Source organism: Podarcis muralis, chromosome 4 (assembly GCF_964188315.1).
Source record: "Podarcis muralis chromosome 4, rPodMur119.hap1.1, whole genome shotgun sequence".
In the NCBI taxonomy this organism is placed as follows: Eukaryota; Metazoa; Chordata; class Lepidosauria; order Squamata; family Lacertidae; genus Podarcis; species Podarcis muralis.
The window spans coordinates 53,952,649-53,973,086 of NC_135658.1; the positions used below are offsets into that span (position 1 = coordinate 53,952,649).

The 20,438-nt window shown below is 49.3% G+C and overlaps 1 protein-coding gene across 3 annotated transcripts in view; it reads right to left on the bottom strand.

Annotated features, from left to right (window-relative positions):
• Positions 1–20,438, bottom strand: part of RUNX1 (RUNX family transcription factor 1) — a 175,194-nt gene that overhangs the window by 77,046 nt on the left and 77,710 nt on the right. For 2 of the 3 annotated variants that reach the window (XM_028727126.2, XM_028727125.2), the window contains exon 3: positions 7,911–8,179. In XM_028727126.2, the coding sequence (XP_028582959.1) occupies positions 7,911–8,179 (269 nt within the window). Of the gene's footprint in view, positions 1–7,910; positions 8,180–9,683; positions 9,990–20,438 lie in introns of those variants that run through there. The other variant, XM_077927327.1, reaches the window with a different exon arrangement.

Genomic DNA, 20,438 nt, shown 5'->3' on the forward strand with positions numbered 1-20,438 from the left:
TCTAGTGTGAACCAGCAGCACTTCCTTCCACACAACATGCTTAGAATCAGGAGGCCGGAAGCCCTCTACCTGACCCAGAGCAAAAGTCTCCTTTTGCACTCCCCACTTGAGTTTTGGCCCCTGTCTTCCAAGTAAGCGGCAACTTCTTAAAAAAACACCATTCTTTTCACTTCTGCTGAAACTGCCCGGTGTTGAAATTTCTGCTTAGAGTGGGCATTCTACTTCCCTCTACCCACCCTTCCTCAGCAGCCCTAGTCCTTTCAATGAAATGCAACAGTCAATTCACTTTTTTTTACATTCACCTGCTCCTGTTTTTCTTTTCTAATCATCTGAGGCTAAGCAGGAACCAGGCAAAAAGTTTGAGTGAGAAATAAGGCAGGCAGCAAACTGGGGCATGGTGACCTTTTATGATTTTAGTGCAAATAGTGCAACTCCTGAACTCAAAAATAGCATCCTTTTTCCTGCTTCTCTCTCTATAAGGCCCTGTTTCTTCCTCATCTCTTTGGTCTCATAGGGTACTCTCTCTCTCTCTCTCTCCTAAGTTAATTGTCCCAGAATAGGACAACTGCCCCTCAGACTTTGCTGGGCACCTATGTGAGAAGTTGTTGGCCTTTTCTTCTGAAGCTTCTAGAAGAGGGTGGGGAAACTTATGGCTGTCCAGGCGTTGCTGGATCCAAACTTCCATCAGCTTCAGCCATCACCACCAAAGGTCAGTGATAATGGGAACGGAGAGTCCAGCAACATCTGGAGGGCCACAAGTCCCCCACCCTTGTTCTAGAAACTTCTAGCAGGAAGGACAAGGACAAATGACAAAGTATGAATTGGGCTCCCCAAGAAAAAATGTTTTAGCTTAAGGTTGCAGTCTTGTGAGGAATTATTACTTATTAGGGCTAATGCTACTGAAACAATTTGAACCTATTTCTGAATAAACATGGTTGTAATTGTGATATAAAGCTGTATTCCTAGGAACAGTTACTGAACACAGTGAGACATCCCTCAGAATAAGATCAATTCCCCCCCAGTGAGATTTCTTCCCATAATAAGAATAAGAATAATAATGCTAGGATTGTACCCTTATACACTGATTATTATTTTTTCCTAGTCAAAATACTGTAAGATGTTAACAACAATTAGACATTCTAGCAATACTACTTAAGGTGCAATACCTTATTTTTTCCCCAGCGACAAACTGAATTATAGCTTTACTAAGTCAATAAACTATAGTGTGTATTGGAACACAATTTGAAAATATTATTTAATCCTATGCATGTCTTTCTAGATATGCATACTAGTGGGTGTGTTTCTTTTGGTTGTTGTTTTTTTAAATAACTTTGGTCATTTTTAAAATAATAATAAAAAACTCCACAGAAAAAGTATATTTTCAACTCTCTGTGTTTACAACATAATGCCAGAAACTCTGGGAAGACGCTAAAGAAAAATATCTGGGCCCAGGAGAAAGGGACTGGCAAGTAAAGCTGTAAAAGAGGCACAGAACACAAACATTTACATTATAAAACAGACTAAACAGATAAGTAAGAACTTGTTGACTGGAGATAGCTAGCTGTGCGTGTGTTTCTGCTTGACTGTTCAGCTTATAAAAATATGTTCTACATGAGCTAGAAGGAATACAGACAATTCAAAGTTGCAGCACAACTAAATCTTACTGCTTTATCCCACTAATTGGGGGGGGGGGGGATATTTTAAGTAAGAATGAGATTATTATCTTATCCTCCATTGTACTTTTCTATTACAATTTATTAAACATTAGGAACAGATAGTTTATCATCTTTCTTTTTCACTTAATTTATACAGGCAAAAGCCAACATTAGCCATACCCCGTGCTGACCCATCAAATGAGTCTTCTCTATCATTTGTCAGATATCAGCCATCATCTTAAATTTGACAGAAAATCCTAGGTTTCCAAAGGGATTAGGGCAAAGCAACCTAATCTATGGATCAATTAAATCCGACTATTTAGATTAGCCCTGATGAAGTTCAATGCTCTGTCTTTTCTCTTTTTTTTTAAGTGTTGTAAAGGTGCAATGCAAGAGTTAAGACTTAAGGACAAACCAGTGAACAGAGATTAAACTGCTATCCTAAATATTTTTACTCAGGAGTAAGTCCCACAGAGTTCACAGTGACTTATTTCAACAGCTTTAGTTACATGAAAGTCATACTGAACCCAGCTGAGGCTTATTTCCAGACAAACATACTTAGGATCACAGTCTCCCATGTGGCAATATTCCCATACTTGCTTGGATGTACCGGTAAGTGTCACTGGAAACAATAGTGTTTACTTCCATGTAAGCACAGTTAAGACTGGGATGTAATTCCAGGTATTCTCATTTGGTAGATTTTGGCCTTTGTGGTGTGCAAGTATGCAGTTACCATCTGCTGTAGTAAATAACAGAAAGTCCATGGATGGTTTGTTTTAAATAGCAGAACTAGTTAAGTCCTTAACTTTACTAGGACTCTTCTACAAGAAGTGGACTGTTGATCTGCTGCGTCAGAATGCTGAAAGGCAAGCTCTTGTGGGAACATGTAAAGAAATAATAATTATTCCCAAAATTATTTAAATAACAACACTCCTCGGTTGTGGGAAATAGTTATACTTACAAGGAGGAGATTATATAAGCAAAATCTAGCAAAATCCAGTCTGTGGTGTTCTTCCCAAGAATTTATTCAGTTATGGATTGGTGGTTTTTCTTTTCTTTTGAGGGACAGAATAATAATAAAAAAACCCCACCAATAGTAGTGTATGCAGGATGGGAAGCTGGAAAAGGGAACTGTTAACAGTCTGCCCATCTCAGCAGTTTTATATGCAGGAGTCTGGTTTAATCCCACTTCACCCACCACATCCCAAGTATTTTCTGGTTTTTAAAAAAACACTGATTTTGGTTGTTTTAGGTTGCAAAGCTCTATGTGTGCATATGTTGAAGGACTTGAATACAGTGGGATTTACTTCTGAATAGGAAAATATGCATAGGACTGCAACAGTTTGTTACAAAGGGTTACATATTTATTGATAATATAAGACAAAGTTCCCTTGCTTGCAAAGGTGTGTGTGTTCTGGGGCAGGGAAAATCCTGAACAAGAAACATTTATTTACTCTCTCTTCTTAAATCACACACATTTGCATTGCGTGATGGAATCCTTTCTGTAATATGACGTTGTTGTTGTTACTTTTATTGATTTATTATTATTATGATTATGATTATGTTTTCCAGAAAGAAAGAAAGAAAGAAAGAAAGAAAGAAAGAAAGAAAGAAAGAAAGAAAGAAAGAACAAGGGCTTGAAGCCCCAAAAGTTCTCAAAACTGAAGCTGGTTAGAGAATAACACGTTTGGGAACTAATAAGGAAGAAACTGAACCAGTGTGAACAGATCTTTCTCATCCTCCTTGGCTGCTACTTAAGAGACCCGGGCAGGTAATCGGATTTAATATCGTGGCTATTTAAAAGCTCTGCTGGAATTCGAAGGGAGAGAAAAGCACGTACTGGCTGCTGTCAGCCTGCAGGGAAGTGAGAAAAGTGAAGCTTAGCCAGAAAAAAGGAGGGCGGGAGGCTGCGGAAGCCAGCCTGAAGCAGAACTTCGCTTTCTCTGAGTTCCCCTTGAACAGGAACAGCTTGCGGGACGTTAGGATGGGGGAATACAAGGCAGACTACTTTCCTCACTATTTGGCTACCACGGCCACGTAAATTTAGTAGTGTAGCTAAATTAGGAAAAGAATTAATCGAAATAAGCAAGATCTCTTGGAAGTAGAATCAATGAAAACCAATGGCACAAAAAATGAGGGACTCGGGGGCAAGGGCCATTTATTAAGGTCGGGGGTGCAACAATTATTCCAGACCAAACTTAAACGAGAATGGGTTATGGAGGGCTGTGGGCAGCGATTCGAGGCCAAGCAAATTCAGACGGGTCAAGCAAATTTGGGGAGGGAGGCATAAAATTGACAAGCGTGGCATTCGCTCCGGATTCACTCCGGATTCCTCTTTCACCCTACCCCCTCTGCGCCTTCATCAATGAAGGCGATCCGCCGCCAAGAACCAATGGATCGGGTCCTGATCATAAAGATGAAAGGTTTTTTGGGGGGTCGATTCAGAAGTGCCCAGCACACTTCCGAAGGTCTGTCCTCCCAGGAAGCGTTGCTGAGAGAGGCGGCCGCCAACCCGATCCAAGTATTGCGCGCATTTGGTTCGATTAGATTTACTTGCAAGTAAATGTGAAGCCTTGGGGTGAAATAAAGTGTGAGGAAGGGAGGGAGACGCCTGCCTTCCAATGAGCGCGTTTGGGTGGCGAATGCCAAGTGGGAAAACCACCTGCAGGCCTCTCGTACCCAAGGAAGCCTTTCCAGAGAGGAAACTACTCGCCCCAGGCTCTCTGCTTGCCCTGGGCTAGGAGGGGCGCCTTCACTGGGCTCCCAGAGGCTGAAAACAAGCTAGACAGTGGCCGGGCGGGCGAGAAGAGAGGTGCTTACAGGGAGCGCTAGGATGGCTCCGCCTGGGATGTTTGGGCTAAGGGGGCAGGCAGACTGAACAAGTGTGAACGGGCCGAGGAGCAGGGCTTGGGTTTGGGCAATCCTCTACTCTATATAAGGGAACCACTGATGTCATGGAGGGCGGGGGGAGACCCCGGGGTCTTCCTCGACTCCGAGTTGGCGAGGGTAAACCTTAACACCCCTTTAAAACTTGCTAAGCCGGTTCTAAAGGGGGAACGGAGATTTGTTAGGTTGAGCTGGCTACTGAAATCGATCCTACACGTGTCCCCTGGGAAGGAAGTCCTCCTGAATGCAGGATCGGGGGTCTTACTCCCTGGGAAGCAGCGAGAGGAGCTGGGCACAAAGTTTTGCCCACGGGAGGGTTCCGTCTCCTGTTTTGAAGCACCAGGCCCGAAAGCAGCAACCATCTCCCCGCCTCCCAAAAGAGCAAACCTTCAAAACACAAACGCTGAACTACTGCAGAGGTCAAAGAACTTATTCTGGAGCAATGGGGGTGGAGGCCGTCATGAGACCTTTCTGGTTTTTTGCAAAGTGAGTGTTCTGTTACTTTATTTATTTATTTATTTGTTTGTTCATGGATGAATGCCAGGCGATTGCATCCACACACACGCAAACTCAGCCGTCCTGCTTCGTTTTAAAACTCTGCTGGGGGGCTGCTGACCAAGCGGCTGACTTGTTCCGTGCGAACAAATGCGAGTTTTACATCCAAAGTGAAATATCTGGGGGGGGGGGTGTTTATATGCAGGGATACTTTCAGCTTTGGCGTTTCTTAAAGTTAGGCCTGAAGTACTAGGATTTTTTTTTTTTTTTTTAAGCACGCGGACGCTTTTGTCACTATCACACGTGCATTATAACCCAATAGAGGGGGTCGATTTAAAACGTCTGGAAATCTGCGTGTATCTGTTTTCCATTTGCTACCATATGCACGTGGACTAAGCTGCCGGCTGCAGCGGGTGCTCTCAACATATGGGATCCAAACACAAAAGAAATCCACGCCAACCTTGAGTTATGTGTTAATCCCTTTGGGGACACCCGGAGGGGCTGGGAGCGGTTTGAGCGCCTTCAGTTACAAAGCGGCGCTCGCAGGTGCTTCGCACTGAGCCCGCCTTCGAGTCCTAAGTTATTTTATAGGGGCGATCTCCCTGACCCCGGCGCAGATCAGGTGCACAGCTTCAGCGGCTGAAGGGTCTGCTTCTTTCAGACCTTCCACAAAACCCACCAGAGCCTTTCCCTCCTTTTACAGCACTCTTCGTGCAGACCGATCCTATTAATGTTTCCTGGCAAGTCAGTCCCGCAGAATTCAGCGAGGCCGCCGCAGCCTTGTCGTAGCGATTTGTGAATGAACTTCAGGGGCCGAAAGGAGAAAACTCTCCTCCCTTTCGTACTCCAGCCTGAGCTATGCAGAGATGGTGAGAGCTCAGCCATGAAAGGAGAGGGCCTTGCTGCGCTCAGCGAAAGACCGTAAATGTGAATGAAGAGGCTTCAATAGCACTCTAGAGGCCGGGTCCTCATCTCGCGTGCGCCTTTATGCTTGCGAGACTACACTTGCGAGGCTTGCTTCACTCGGCTTTAAGTCAAACTGCCTTTACGCAGAAGTAATCCTAAGGGTACCTAACAGTGTTTACTTCTAAACGAAGCAAGCGGGATTTCTAAAATAACCACTTGTTGAGGTCAGATCTGCGCGTAGATACCGCTGGCTGTGATGGAAGCATGTCTAAGATTGTAATAGATATCAAGTAGTGTGTGAATTCCTTACTTGGCACCGTGGACAATTCTGCTCCCGTAAATACCTTCTTAGGTTTATTCCTGCTCCATCCACCAGCCGGCTACGCTCGGAGGGACGCCGTATGAAAGAGTGTGGGTGAGAGAAAGCGTGTGTAGATTAAAAAAAATAATGGTTTGGCTCGCTGTGTTTCTGCTAAAGGGCTTTGGGAATTGGGGTATTAATTCAGTAACTGCTTTTGACTCCCTAGAGGGAGGGAGGAGGAATCCTGAGCGACTGGAAGCAGGTCTAAGCTCAATCTTCCCGTGAAATATTTCTTCCTCCATGATATTTACTTACACGTGTTACTCCTTGTCCTCCTGGCGTGAAGTCCTTTGATCCTTTCTATTTTGCCTGCTTGTGCCTGGCATCCCCGAAGGCGTTTATTCGCGAGAAAGCCCCACGGAATTCAATTGAGCATTTCCTTCCAAATACGGTACTCTTAGTGTTTTAGGAAGGTCGAGTTTAAGGCTCGGAGGTCAGTCAGTGCTTTCGGGAGGAAGGCGTTAAGTTCTGGGTGATTGTAGGAAGTAAGTAGCCTTCTCTCTCATGGGGAAATCTCTATTAGGGGAAGGGTGGGTGGAAAGTCTATCTACCCCTGGCCAGTTGAGGCCTGCTGGTTTCTGCGTCTCTTGCACATAATACTAGGTGGCCTTTGGTCTTAAGCGAGGCTTGCACACTTAGGATAACTTATTACTACAGGCTGATTATGCCTTCTCTGTGAAGTGATTATGAGAATTCACTCCTGTTTACTAAACTTTTAGAGACATGGAGCAGTTTACGGAGATTCCACTTTTGTTTTGGCTTTGTTTGAAAATAAAACAAGCCAGCCTACCCGTGTATTACGGATGGGAAAGATATCTCCATGAGCCCCAAAGTGTTCAGGGTGGCACTTTCAGGGCAATCCTAACCATGCCTATGCAGAAGTAAGTCCTATTGAATTTAGTGAGGTGTATTCCCAGGCAAATGTCGGTAGCTGCTACTCGATAGAAGGAAATAAGCTCAACTGAGCAGAGCGTGGCTTGCTTTTGGTGGAAAATGCACGGGACAACGTGCTAAGGCTAAGTCTCCCTTAACTCGGTAGGCTTTATTCCTCACTTAAAGCTGCTTAGGGTCGCGCTACACGGCAGCGCCGGGGTGCACACTTCCTCCGAAGTAAACTTCAATTATTGTAAAGGGGTCTTGCTTCCAGGTCAACCTGCACGAGGGGCCGTCGGCATGGCTGCAATCCGACGCCCACTCACTCCGAAAGAAGCCCTCTTCCAGTTTAGTCAGATTTCCTAACGAGGATCGGACCCGGTTAGACATTTGGGGAGCCTTTTCCGCGCGCCACGAAACCGCGTCTAAGGATGCAGTCCACATGGCCGGGGCCCAACTTTGCGGTTTCCGTTTCGAGGCTGCCACCCTTTCCTCAATGCACACATCGCTGGAAAAGTCCAGCCTCGCTGCTTTCTGTGGATCTTACTTCCGAGTAAACCCGCACAGGCTCGGGCTGCCCGGCTGCAAGCCGAAACTTTTCCCCCCTGCAAGCCCCCTCCAAAAGCAGTGGGCCTTTACTGCCAAGTAAATAGTAATGGGTTGCATTAGACACAAGACTGACAGCTGAGTCGACCCCCCCCGCCGCCCCCCTCTTCTCCCCTTGCCCCTCGTACCTTGAAGGCGATGGGCAGCGTCTTGTTGCACCTCCAGTGGGTCGGCAGGACGGAGCAGAGGAAGTTGGGGCTGTCGGTGCGCACCAGCTCGCCGGCGTGATCGGCCAGGACCTCCACCATGCTGCGGTCCGCCGTCCTCATCTTGCCCGCCAGGGCGCCGCCGCCGCCGCCGCCGCCGTTCTCGTGGCCAACCAGCGGCAGCGCGTCGCTCATCTTGCCCGGGCTCAGCGCGGTCGAGGGCGGCGTGAAGCGGCGGCTCGTGCTGGTATCTACGGGGATACGCATCACAACAAGCCGGTTGAGTGAGAAAGCTCGGCACGGGGCTTCGCGCAAAGCGGGGCGGGCGCAGCAACTCTTCGGCCGGAGGCTCTCGGGAGACCCACATAAAAGGGGTGCCCGCAGAGGAGCCAGTCCCGGAGTCAATGCGGATCAACAGTTGGCTACGGCAGGGGGACGCTCGTTCTCCTGGTCCTGCCACACTTAATCCAAGCATCCAGTTGGCAAGCTCTCCTGGAAATATATTGCGCGTCCCTCTCTTTTAGAAGCAACAACAAAAAGAAGCAAGAGTCCCTAATAGGTTTGGACAAGCTTTTTTTCTTTTGGCCTTCTCCCCTCAGGAATGACCAGTGCTATGAAAAATCAAAGGCCCTTCCAAAATCCCACACACGGGGAGGAGAAGGACTGAGCAAAGGCATCCGTTGCAAGCACCGGAGACAGGAGGAGGGAAGGGGCTAGCCAGTCCTTCCAGTAGCGAGTTTCCTGTCCTGTTGGGAGAGCAGGCTGCTCTCTCCCGTCCACCCACACCCCTTAGAAAACAAAAAAAGCCGCTCTAGAATCCGGATTTAAGCCCACCAGTCTCTGCTCGTGGAGAGAGGAAATCGGTTTCAGAACAATTTGAGGGCAGGGAGGGAAGAGGGGGGGGGCAGGCTTTCACGGACGTGGCCTGAGGTTTCTCAAAGGTCAAGCGGCTATCACAGCATTATATACTGTACTTCATCAAATATTTACAGTCGGCTCTAGAGAGAGTTTAAACACAACAGAAATCCATTAATGTTCTTCTGCAGGAGCTCCGCTTCCCTGCCCCTCTCTTCCCAAAGCGGCCTTGAGAAACCCGGCCTCGGGGGGGGGGGGGGCTGCCGCGCCGCTCTCCGAAAGGGCCAGGAGAGTCCCGCGGCCGCGGCGCCCTTTCGCAACGCTTTGGCCGGGTCGGCGACGAGGGCGAGGAATGGAAGAAGAAGAAGAAGATGATCCCGGCAGGTCGGGCGGCCAATAATGTGAAGGAAAGGAGGAGGGAGGGAGTCCATATGAGGAGAGAGAGAGAGGGAAGGGGGGGGAAACACCCCTCTGGTTTGGTCGGGGCTGCTGGTTGGCTTGTGGGTTCCCTCTGCGGTTACTGCGTGCAGCAACTTTCGAGCGCGCACTTCTGAAGTCACCCAACAGTCTGTGGCCGCCGGGTGAGTCACGCTGCCAATTTGGGGGGGGGGGGGAGATCTGAGGCAATCTTCCTCAGATTCAGCCGCCGGGGCCCGGCTGCTCAGCTATGGTTTAACCACAGCAGGTGGAGCTCCGCTTTCGGGACCATCGTTTGCTTCCTCTCCTCCGCACCCCTCGCCCCCTCACGGCCTTCCTCTTTCCCTCCCCTCCTTTCTCGCGCCTCCAACTTCGGTACAACGCGCGAGGGGGGCCCGGCCGAGTTTCCGCTTCGGCCCCACCAGAAGGCTAGCAGCACACGCGATTGGCAGTAAGAACAAACACAGGCACGCACGCACACACGCAGGCAGGCTGGCGGACGGGCGCGCAAGCGGCCTCAGAGTCAAGAGTTAAAAGAAGAAGTAGTAGGAGTCGCTCAGACGAGAGAGCCTGCGCTCCTCCCAGGGTCCACGTTCCCCAAGCGGAAGGAGTCTTCACGTGTTCACCAGACGCCAACGGCGAGCTTTCCCGAGGGCTCCTGCCTAGGGAGGCCAGTCTCTCCAGCTGTGTGTGACCTTCTGTGAGGCGCTGTTTGTTTGCTCATGCTGGTCTCAAAAAGCCTGGTCTGTCTCTCTCTTTCTCTCTCTCTCTGCCCCCCCCCTCTCCGCGCGCCCTCCTCCTCCTCCTCCCTCTCGCCTTCTGGCTCTATGAATGGAGATTGACTGGAAATGAATTTGCTTTTACAGTAAGAGAGTCCGGAGGAATGCCATTCCCTCAGCTCTTTTGCATAGGGGAGGGCGCCGGCCAATCAGAGCCCTTTCCGGTATTCAGCAGGGCGCGGCTCCAACCCGCGGGCTCCTGGAATTGGCCTGCGCACCGCCGCTGGAAGCTACTGTAAAAAGCCAAAGGGAGGCCCGCGTGTCAATGGGACGCGGCGATTACCGCAGCGCGCGCGAGAAAGAACAAGCGAGCAAGCGGCAGACCTCTGGGCGGCGGCTGCGGCGTCTTGTGCGAAGCCTCAGAAAGGCGGACTGAGGGAGATGCGGGGACAAGAGTCGCGCGGCCCGCTCACGCGCCAAACGTTTCCCTCGTGCGTGGGTGGGTCCCCGCGGGACAATGAAAAGGGCGCGAAAGTAGCCCCCGAGACTCTCAGTCGCCTGACTGGCTTCGAGAAGGAAGCTCACCCCGCACGGACCCCGAGCACCCGCCCACCCCCCACCCCAGCCGGGCTTTTTCAACAGTCACCAACCCTCACGAAGCCTAGGCCAGGTCCCACGCAGCGACTGGGCTAGTAACCCCCCTCAGCACGCGCGGCTGAGGGAAAGGGGATGGGCGGCTTTCGCTTCTTGTGGAAATAAAGCGAGATATATCGCCTTCAGTAAGAGCTGCCGCCTCCCCTTCCAAGTAGTATTATTTTGCCCCGATTCAGCATGTGAGCACCCACAAAATGCAAAGTTCTGGGCAAAGGGTCGCCTGATGAATATTTGCCTATCGCACAGTTGTTTACCAGGATGGGGAAACCTGCCCCCGTTCGGGTGGTTTAACTCCAGTTCCCATCTGCTCCAGCCAGCAGGGCCAAATATTTGGGACAAGGGGATTTCTATTTTACACTTTTCCAGACACTCCTGGATTAAGTGCAAAGAGGGATTTTTTTTTAAAGGTCTCACTTCCTTTCTCCTCTGATCTGTTCCTCACATCTCTAGAGATTATGCCCAAATTTCAATATGCAGTACACCACACTGCAGCCCATGTTCTTTCTGAGACTATAAAAAAATGCTTTGAAAAAGTTGGCCAGGGCAATCATAGTCACTGAGGCGTTTTATAGATCAGTCACACAGATAGTGGTGTTTTGTCAGACTTTGGCACTGCAGTGGAGGGCCAACACTGCAGGGGAGAAGTTTTGGGTCCATGGCAGTAGAGGGTGGGGAGAATGGAGTCCCAGCTCTTCTCATAGAGAGCCAGTGTGGTGTAGTGGTTAAGAGTGGTGGACTCGTAATCTGGTGAACTGGGTTCGCTTCCCCGCTCTTCCACATGCAGCTGCTGGGTGACCTTGGGCTAGTCACACTTCTCTGAAGTCTCTCAGCCCCACTCACCTCACAGAGTGTTTGTTGTGGGGGAGGAAGGGAAAGGAGATTGTTAGCTGCTTTGAAACTCCTTAGGGTAGTGATAAAGCGGGATATCAAATCCAAACTCTTCTTCATACTCTCCCCCCCCCCCTTTTGTTTACAGGACAGGTCTCTACAGGCCTTCACTAAGTTGCTCCCAAGTGAGTTGGGTCAAGGATTGCAGCCTTAGCTATCTCACTTTCTAGAATGTGTTGGAGTGCAGCTCCCTTGGATCATAAAATGTGCTACAGAGTTGAACCCTAGCACAGCACTTGGACTGGCTACCAGCTGTCAGCATGAGAAGCAATAGAGTCCCGCTAATAGGAAGCTGAACTTGAATCTGGGAGCCCAGGGGAGCCAAGGCTGACCGGAAAGAATTTGCCAAAGGCAATGAGCCCATTTCTGGAGTTGAACGGCATGGATCCAGGTCTCTCAATTAGTTGGATCACACGCTTTCAACTGTTGAGTGATGGCGTGAGCCTTAAGATGCCAATTTTTATAAGGAATGCCAATTATTCTTCACTGTGACAGCTCCATATTACATTATGTTCCTGATTCCAGACTCAACAATGCCTCAAATCACCTTCTCTTTGATTTTTCTTTTTCTTTTTAAAAAAATCTGGCAGTCCTGCTCAACACAGGCTATAGTAATCAGAACTATACTTCTGATCAGGCCAAATGAATTCATATACAGTATTGTGTCCAGTCTAAAAGAGATGTGCTATTTATATAATCTGAGGCAAAAGCACACATGAAAAGATAAATGACATTTCTTTAGCACCCTGGCACTGGGTTATAGAGCAGCAAGGCATTTGGAAGTTTATGCTGAATGGTGGCTGATCTCATAGTGATGTAGTAATTAGTTTGTTGGACTGGAGCCTTGGAAGACCCGGGTTCCAGTCGCCACTAGGTTACATCCCTTACTGATCTTTTAAGCCAATCCAGGGCTGCCAACTTGGATCAAATATTGTGGTGAGCCATGCCCCCACATAATCGATCACATGTGCACACACACCATTTGAATGGGAATGCCCATCAACCTTGTGGGGGCCCAGCCCCCTCAAATATTTTATTGTGGGGGCCAAAGCCCCCAGGCCCCTGGTAGTTGGCTCCTATAAGCCAGTCACTGTCCTGCAGCAACACTGCGTTGTTGGGAGAGCCATATATGAGTTCCTTGGAGGAAATGTAATAAAATAAAAATAACAAAGTGCCATAAATATAAGCTTTTCTGCCATGGTTCTTTATGAAAGTGAGTGTGATGTAGTGGATAGTGCTGGCAGTATTGTGGCATGGGGGGGGTCAACAGGGGCAATTGCCCTGATGCAAAATTGTTAGGGGCGCAAAATTCCAACACCCAGTTATGCCTCAGCTGCATTTTTCCATCGCTGGGCCCAACTGATAACGGCTTCTCCATGCAGACCAGGAAGTGACCTACCCAGACAATAGAACGACTCTTCTTTTGTGTTCTACACACCCTTGGCACACCCTTGAAATTACCTGCAGTTGAATTCCAGGATATGCAACAACTAGCTAGCAGTGCATTTGTATAAAACAGGGCTGGGGAACCCTTGGCCCTCCAGATGTTGTCGGACTGTTGCTCTCCTCATCTGCTGACCCAGGGCTGATGGGAGTTGGAGTCCAACAGCGTCTGGAGGGCCAATTTTCCTCACCCCAGACATAAATGGATGGAATTTCATGCATTAGTGGAATCAGCCTGTGAACAAACACTCTTTGCCACTTGCCACTTGCATCAATGCTCAGAACATACCTAGGCATACACCACAAGCCCATGTCACTGGGGCTTTCAATCCCTCTCCCCAAATTTCTCCACAGGGAGACATTTTCTTAAGCTTAAGGGAGAAAACAGAAGGCCCTTCAGAATTAGATGAGGATCTCATCTTTATCAGCTTAGTGTGTTGCTTAAATTGTAACCAAATGCTGCAGCTCAGGAGGGGGAGAGTGCTGTTGCGCTCCTGTAAGCTGCTCACGGGCATCTGCTTGGCCACTGTGAGAACAGGATGCTGGACTCGATGGACCTTCGGCCTGATCTAGCAGGGCTCTTCTACAAACTATCCTATTTGTATGTGTGCCTGATCCCTAGATGCTTTCATTAAGAGACTGACACATTTCTGAAAATCCTTTGGGACCCTGCAATTTCTTCTCCGTAACCGAACATTTTACCCCACTGTATGCTACCTTCACTTGCTGATGGGTATCTTGGTCCAACCAGGACTATGATGCTGGTGCTCCTCCTACCCCCTGGCACAAATCAGCTTAACTTATAGCATGCAGTGTGATGCGGGTGGCGCTGTGGGTTAAACCACAGAGCCTAGGACTTGCTGATCAGAAGGTCGGCGGTTCGAATCCCCGCAACGGGGTGAGCGCCCGTTGCTCAGTCCCTGCTCCTGCCAACCTAGCAGTTCGAAAGCATGTCAATGTGCAAGTAGATAAATAGGTACTGCTCCGGCGGGAAGGTACACGGTGTTTCCGTGCGCTGCTCTGGTTCGCCAGAAGCGGCTTAGTCATGCTGGCCACATGACCCAGAAGCTGTACGCCGGCTCCCTCGGCCAATAAAGCAAAATGAGTGCCGCAGCCCCAGAGTCGGCCATGACTGGACCTAATGGTCGGGGTCCCTTTACTATAGCATGCAGTTGTTGTTTTTTCTAAAAAAAAAATGTTTAGGGGTAGTCTCATTTTCCTACTCATATTGAAATACTGCCCCTCAATAAGGCCTGCCTTAGATTCACAAAATGTTTAGGGGTATGTGTGCCCCCAGAAAAAAAAAGCACTGATAGCATTAATAGATCAGAATTTTCCCTCCCTTAAGAAGCCTGGGCAGGCCAAATATAGCGGGATGGGGGAAGAGGAGAGAGAGAGAGAGAAAGAAAGGGAAGATTCCAACTCCTGCTTTTCTCAGATTACCGGGGATCACGGAGGCAAAGCGTGTATGGAGGGAAGGGAGTGGGGAGGAGGAAAGGGGAAACAGTTTCCCAAGAAGGGTAAAAGGCACGTTAAGTTAGCAACGTCCGTTGCACAAATCTGCAACATGGAAGAGAAACCGCAGGGGTCTGGCGCGGGGGCAGGGAGGCGGAGGAGTGGGCCTGGTGCAATCGCAAAGAGGAAGCGGCTTTCTCTTCGAAGCTTGTTGTTTCCTCGGTCGCTGGAGCTGCCCGCAGTTGCATTGCGCAACCGACTCCGGAAACCTCTAGCACCAAAGCAGCCCGCTTTGAGCAGCATCCAAAGCCTCTTGCTGCAGGGACGCGGAGCGGACGCTAGAGGGCGCCCAAAGCCCTTGGCCTTCCCCTTGCCGAAGCACTGGAACAAGTGCCGCGGCCCGCACAGCAGCTTAAGAGAGAGGGAGGGGGCCGGGACAGTCCCACCTGCCGATGTCCCCCGAAGACCCGTCGCTGCCTTCCCCTGCTTAAACCTACGTGAGCTGAACGGGTGTGCGCCGGCGCGATAAAGCCGGGCAGAAGCACACTTTGCTCTGTCTCAGCTCTGCATAGATCCCTGCGCTGGGGCAAGCGCGGCTCGCTGGCTCTCGCCCTGCCTTCCGCGCACCAGCCCGGATGGATGCGCCTCCCTCGCTCTCTGCAGCCGTGAAAACAAGCCTGGCGCGCACAAAAGCCCGCTGATTCACCCGGCCGATCAGCACACGAACTCAGCCGGATGATGAGCAGCGTGGCATCTAAATCTCGGGAGGCTCAGCCTTCATTCTCGCCCCAATCCCTCTTCCCATTGACGAATGTTGCAACTTGGAGAGGTCTGAGCACAGCTCCTCCGAGCTGTCATCGGGGAGGGATCAGGAGGGCGGGGAGCAGATTTCAGGTGCGATCATGACCTTTTCCCTTAAGATGCCTTAAACCAGGGAAAGAAAGAAAGAAAGGAAAGAAAGAAAGAAAGAAAGAAAGAAAGAAAGAAAGAAAGAAAGAAAGAAAGAAAGAAAGAAAGGCCGTCCAATAACAGTGTCTGCATGCAAAAGTGCAAAAGAGCTGCGCCTAGATTTCGGCTCCTTGACAGCAGGCCGTTCACGGCGCACGAGCAGTGAACGTGAACTGCAAGTTTCCACCAGTAATTCTAGACTCTCTGGTGTTCACGGGTTTAAGGGTGCGGAGGGGAGACGTCTTTAGAGGGCCACGTGCCTTGTCTCCCTTCCAAAGGCGGTGAGCCATCCGTGCTGCGCCTAGGGTGCCTCCTGCTTTTTCTGCTGAGTCGGACCCTGGCCCTCTGCCCCGAAGGCACCGCCGCTGTTCCTTTCCACTGTGCACTTAAGCCCACTTGTTCACGTCACTGGTGAGCCTCCCTAACCCTTCTCCGAATAACTGTCTTGTTCATAACTGATGAATCAAGTTATTCATGTCAAGTTAAACATTACTGTCCGCCCAGGAATGGCAAGTATTTCTACAGAAGCCGGCTGGGCCTCGCCCTCCTGGACCAAAGACAACAGGACGCCCGGAGTCCCACGTTCGCTGCGTACACACGATATCTTTAAAGCGCAGTCGATGCGCAAAATGTTATGGGCACTGTGGTTCACCCCTCACAGAGAGACCATCCCTAGCAGCCCTTATCCAAACTCCAGCGCCCAGAATTCATTGAGGGCGAAACTTGCTTTGAATGTGCTTTGCATGTGTACGCAGAGCGCTGCAATCCGCGGTGCCTGACGGTCTACTTTAAGTCAACAGAGGAGTCCATGGGTTGAGCGGTCTGGAAGAATAAACTTGGAACCGAGTGCCAAATCGTGCCCAGTCATGTCCGGTTTCTTGGAAGAGTACTTTAGGGAGATCAGGAATTCAACCCAAATTTTTTTTAGGTAAAGCGGGCCGCGTGTCTACACGGAGATGGCCCTGAAAGGTAATGTGAGGATGGGCTGTCAGCTAATACAGTTCTTCGTTTATTCGCTGGGGGCAACGTTCATTTTACATCCTGATCCTAAGCATAAGCACCCGTGTCCCAAGCAGCCTCCTTAGCGTCTGGCTATAATCCTATACACGCTTACCTGGGAGTAAGTCTCATTCAACTCATTGAGGCTTACTTCTGAGTAGGCATGTTTGAGGCATGTCAACAATGTCCCAAGCGCTTCAAATACGTACTCTCAGCTATTATCACTACTCTAATAACCGTAGAGTTATCCTCGTATTTTGGGGGCGGGGGCGGGCGGGCGGTGGAGGATGAAAGATTAATGACTCAGGCGACATTTGAGCAGCGGTCTTTCTGGCCTGTTCATCGCCCCCGCCACACACGTCCCATAGTGGGAAGTGCCCTCGAATTTACTGGCAACTCATCTTAGGATCCCCGCTCAGCCGCCCCTCCAAATCTTAACTGTTTATTTTCGAGAGACATTCCCGTTGATTTAAAGGAGGGTGTTTTTCTGCATTAGGATGCTTAGGACAGCAGCTTTGTTTTTCGTTTTGAAAAAGCCCATTCTGCAGGCACCAGAGCTTCTCCTGCACGGATAGAGTTCCACGCCATCAGCACCACATCTCCCCTTTTCTCGCAGGGCAAAGCCAAGGCCGCGCCGTCGACCTTGGAAGGGGACCCTCCCGGGCCGATGCCAGCGCAGGGCGCCCCTACGACCCCCCTTTTCTCCAAATGCGTCCCCATAAAACCCACTCACGTGGATGGGAAGCGGGCGGGGAGGGAATTGTCTGGCCTCTGGCGGCTTATAGCCTGCACCCCAGGCCAGGATAGGACCACCCCTTTCCCGCTTGACCTAAAACTGCGGAACAGGAAAGCGGAAGGAAGTGGATGGATCGGAGTTCAAATGGGAACTTTGTGGGTCTGAGGCTTTTGGTGCCGCAAGAGCCGAAAGCAGCCGCCAGTGAACTCGGTGCGTCGGGAAGGGAGAATCCTAACACGTGTCTGAGCCCCTTACAACTCCATCCAGTCGCCCGCAGCTTCTCGGTCTCAAAACCTCTCCGACCTTTACCATTAGGAGCTGAATTAACGCTTTAAAGCCTGGACGGTCCCTAAACACCTGGGTCCATCGATCCTGTAGATTTCAAGTAAAATTCCCTTCAATTGATTCTGGGCTTCCTGCGCTAGAAATTAACAAACCACGTCACCACCTGTAACAACCTTGCGAGGTTAACTAGCTCAAGGCGACCCGCTGAGTTTAGGGGGAATGGAAAGCCTGCCGCGTCCATCCTCCGCCCCCAATGCGAGGGCGACCCTCTGTCCGGGGCGTGCTCCCCCCACCCCAAGTCCAGAGTTCCAGTTTAACGGCGCCTATAGATCATGCCGATGGCTTTCCAGGGGATGACACGGAGGGGGCGCACAACTTTCTGGTAGATCGCAAAGCTGCGCAGTCCAGGAAATTTCACGCATCCAAATTGGTTACCTAAACCCTCCCCATCCACCCCAAACTCAGAAATGGCACGAACTCTAATACTGGTGGATTTAGGAGCTTCCTTTTTCGTTGATTTTAAGCGAGAATTTAAGACACTTAAAAACACACACACAAAAACTTCCTTTCTCAAAAGAACCCCGTCGTTTTTGTTTTTGTTTTTGAATGGAGTGGAGACGCATTTCAGTAAAGCAGGTGTGGTATCGATGGCCGTCAAATAAGTCGATCCCAACCGTTTTTGCTTAAAAGTGGCGGCGAGGGTGGAAAAGGGACCCTGAAAGATTTTTTTGCGTTGCATTATCCTGACGCTATTTAACTTCCGCGCAGGTTTGAGACGGCCAAGGATCGGCTGCGCAAGCCGACTCGGGCGACGTCCGCGGCTTAATCAACACGTTCGAGGCCCCTTTCGCTGACGCAGATTCCCAACCCATTTACGTGCAACGTATCTCTCGCTGATGCCATGAAACTTACACCCAAGTAACGCGGATGGAACCCGAGTCGAAAATGATTGCCTTTCCGAATCTGGACTGCGAAATTAAAAACCCCTATTCATCCTGTTTTATATACTGTATAACGTAGCATATACACAATAAACACTGGTTTGGTTTATTTTATTTTTTAAAAGAAACATTCTCTTATTTAAACCACAAGCTAATTGGCTTTCTCTTCATGGATGCTAATTTGCTTTGTTTCCTTCCTTGATTTCTCAGACAAGAACTAAAGGGGGGGAAACAGCAACTCCAAATGGGAATGTTCAGGAAGATGTCATTGAAGTTATAAGCATATAGTATCATGATACGTGGAGGTGATGGGTTTGCAAAAATCTATGGATCGTGCGGAGCTCGTGCAGAGCGATCCTGTGGAGGTTTACTCGGCCGTAAATGGCTTTAAATTGAAAAGAACTTGAAAGAGTATTTGCCTCCTTTCAGGGTTAATTAACATGATCAGTCCCATCACACATATTGGACGAATGTTCTCCGATTATTTTTTTAACACTTACTGAACTTTACTTCGTGTAGAACAAAGAGTCTTGCAGCACCTTGAAGGCGGATAGATTTATTGTGCCGTAAGCTCTCTGGAGCCTACTTTGCCTAGTCCACGGAATTTCATGCCACAGTAAATCTATTAGTCTTTTAGGTATCATAAAGACCCTTGTTTTTGTTGAAAAATACTAACACAAAAGTTGTCACTTCGGAATAGTGTGCTTGTGGAGTCTAGCCTTTTAAGGCTGTTTTATTTCTTTTTTAAAAATGGTTTGTGACTCACCTAAAAGTTTAGACACGTTCTTTTCATTCAAGCAGAAAATCCCCGCTCTCTAATGTAAAGGACAGGAAGAAAATACTTCGTTTTAGAAATGCTTTTAAAAAGATATTCAGAGATTTTCCTAAACCTTTTGCCCGAAAGATAGTTATGCCGCGGAGAGGAAAATAACGAAGGAGCTTGTCTGAAAGACCCCGGGGTTTCAAGAGAAGAATGAATATCTGTTCCCTGGGGTGGGTTGGGTGGGGGAGGAACCCCAGAGTAGATCGAATGTGAAGGGCTCTGGCAATTGCGAAGCCGATTTATAAATTTCTCGTCCACACCGAATTCACAGGCTGTCCTTAGGAATGCTAAGTTAGCTAGGCAGATCCTCAGTCCGATCCTATGCATGTTGACTCAGGAATAGGTCCCAGCGAATGCAATGGGGTTTATCTCTATCCCCTCTTGCTCAAATAAGGCTGCACCCCTATGCACACTTAGCTGGGAGCAAACCCTATTGAAACCAGTGGGATTTCCTTCTGAGTAAACATGGATCGGATAGGCTTCCTGAGAAGCGCGTTCCAGTTGCTTGCATCGGGGTTCGGCGCTGAAGAACGCCGGAATCGCGGGCAGGCGGGTGGGGAGGAAGTCCATCAAGATCCCAATTTCTCAACCATGGAGTTGACCCCAAAGGCAGGAAGCAGCCTCTTGCACGGTTGTTGCCCCCCCCCCCGATCCTAAGCTCCACTTACCCGAGTCTAACTCACACAGGTAGAATAGAAATTTACACCCAATAATTCTATCTCAAAACCGTGAAGGAGAAGCGCAGCTATAGAAAAGACCCGCAGCTCTTGCGTTTGGGTTCGCGCGTGGAATCAACCTGCCCTCCCCTTCCATTTCAAAGACGCAAACCACAGAAAGCAGCAGCCCATGGCCGCCAACGGGGACCTTTTCCCTCCGAAAGATCATAGGGGCTGGGAGAGGGGCGTTCTCCATTCCGATCTTGGTGATACAGTGAAGAGAGAAGTCTCCTCCATCCCTTCTGTTGTCTGCACAGAAGAACCGCTCTCCTCCAAGCTTAATAATAATAATTATCACAATCACAATAACCACCATAACCTACACACAAGAAAGGTAGGTCTTTGGAACATGGAATCGGAGGTGTAGTTTGGCCCTGACCATATGTGCATGTACATTTCCAGTTGGTTTATATGCGCAGAAAGCGGAAGAGGAGAAAGTCATAGAAGTCTGCAGGGAAAAAATGTCAGAAAAGCCACTTCCGGATTGATAGAGGACACGACCTCCCAAAGGAAAACAATGCCTCTGAAGGCGGGCAGCACTTTTTGCTGTTGTTTTCAATGCAAGAAACTATCACCATCTATCATGAAGATTTGGAGGAGTTGAGTGTTTTCCTTTTCAGAGAGAGGAAGA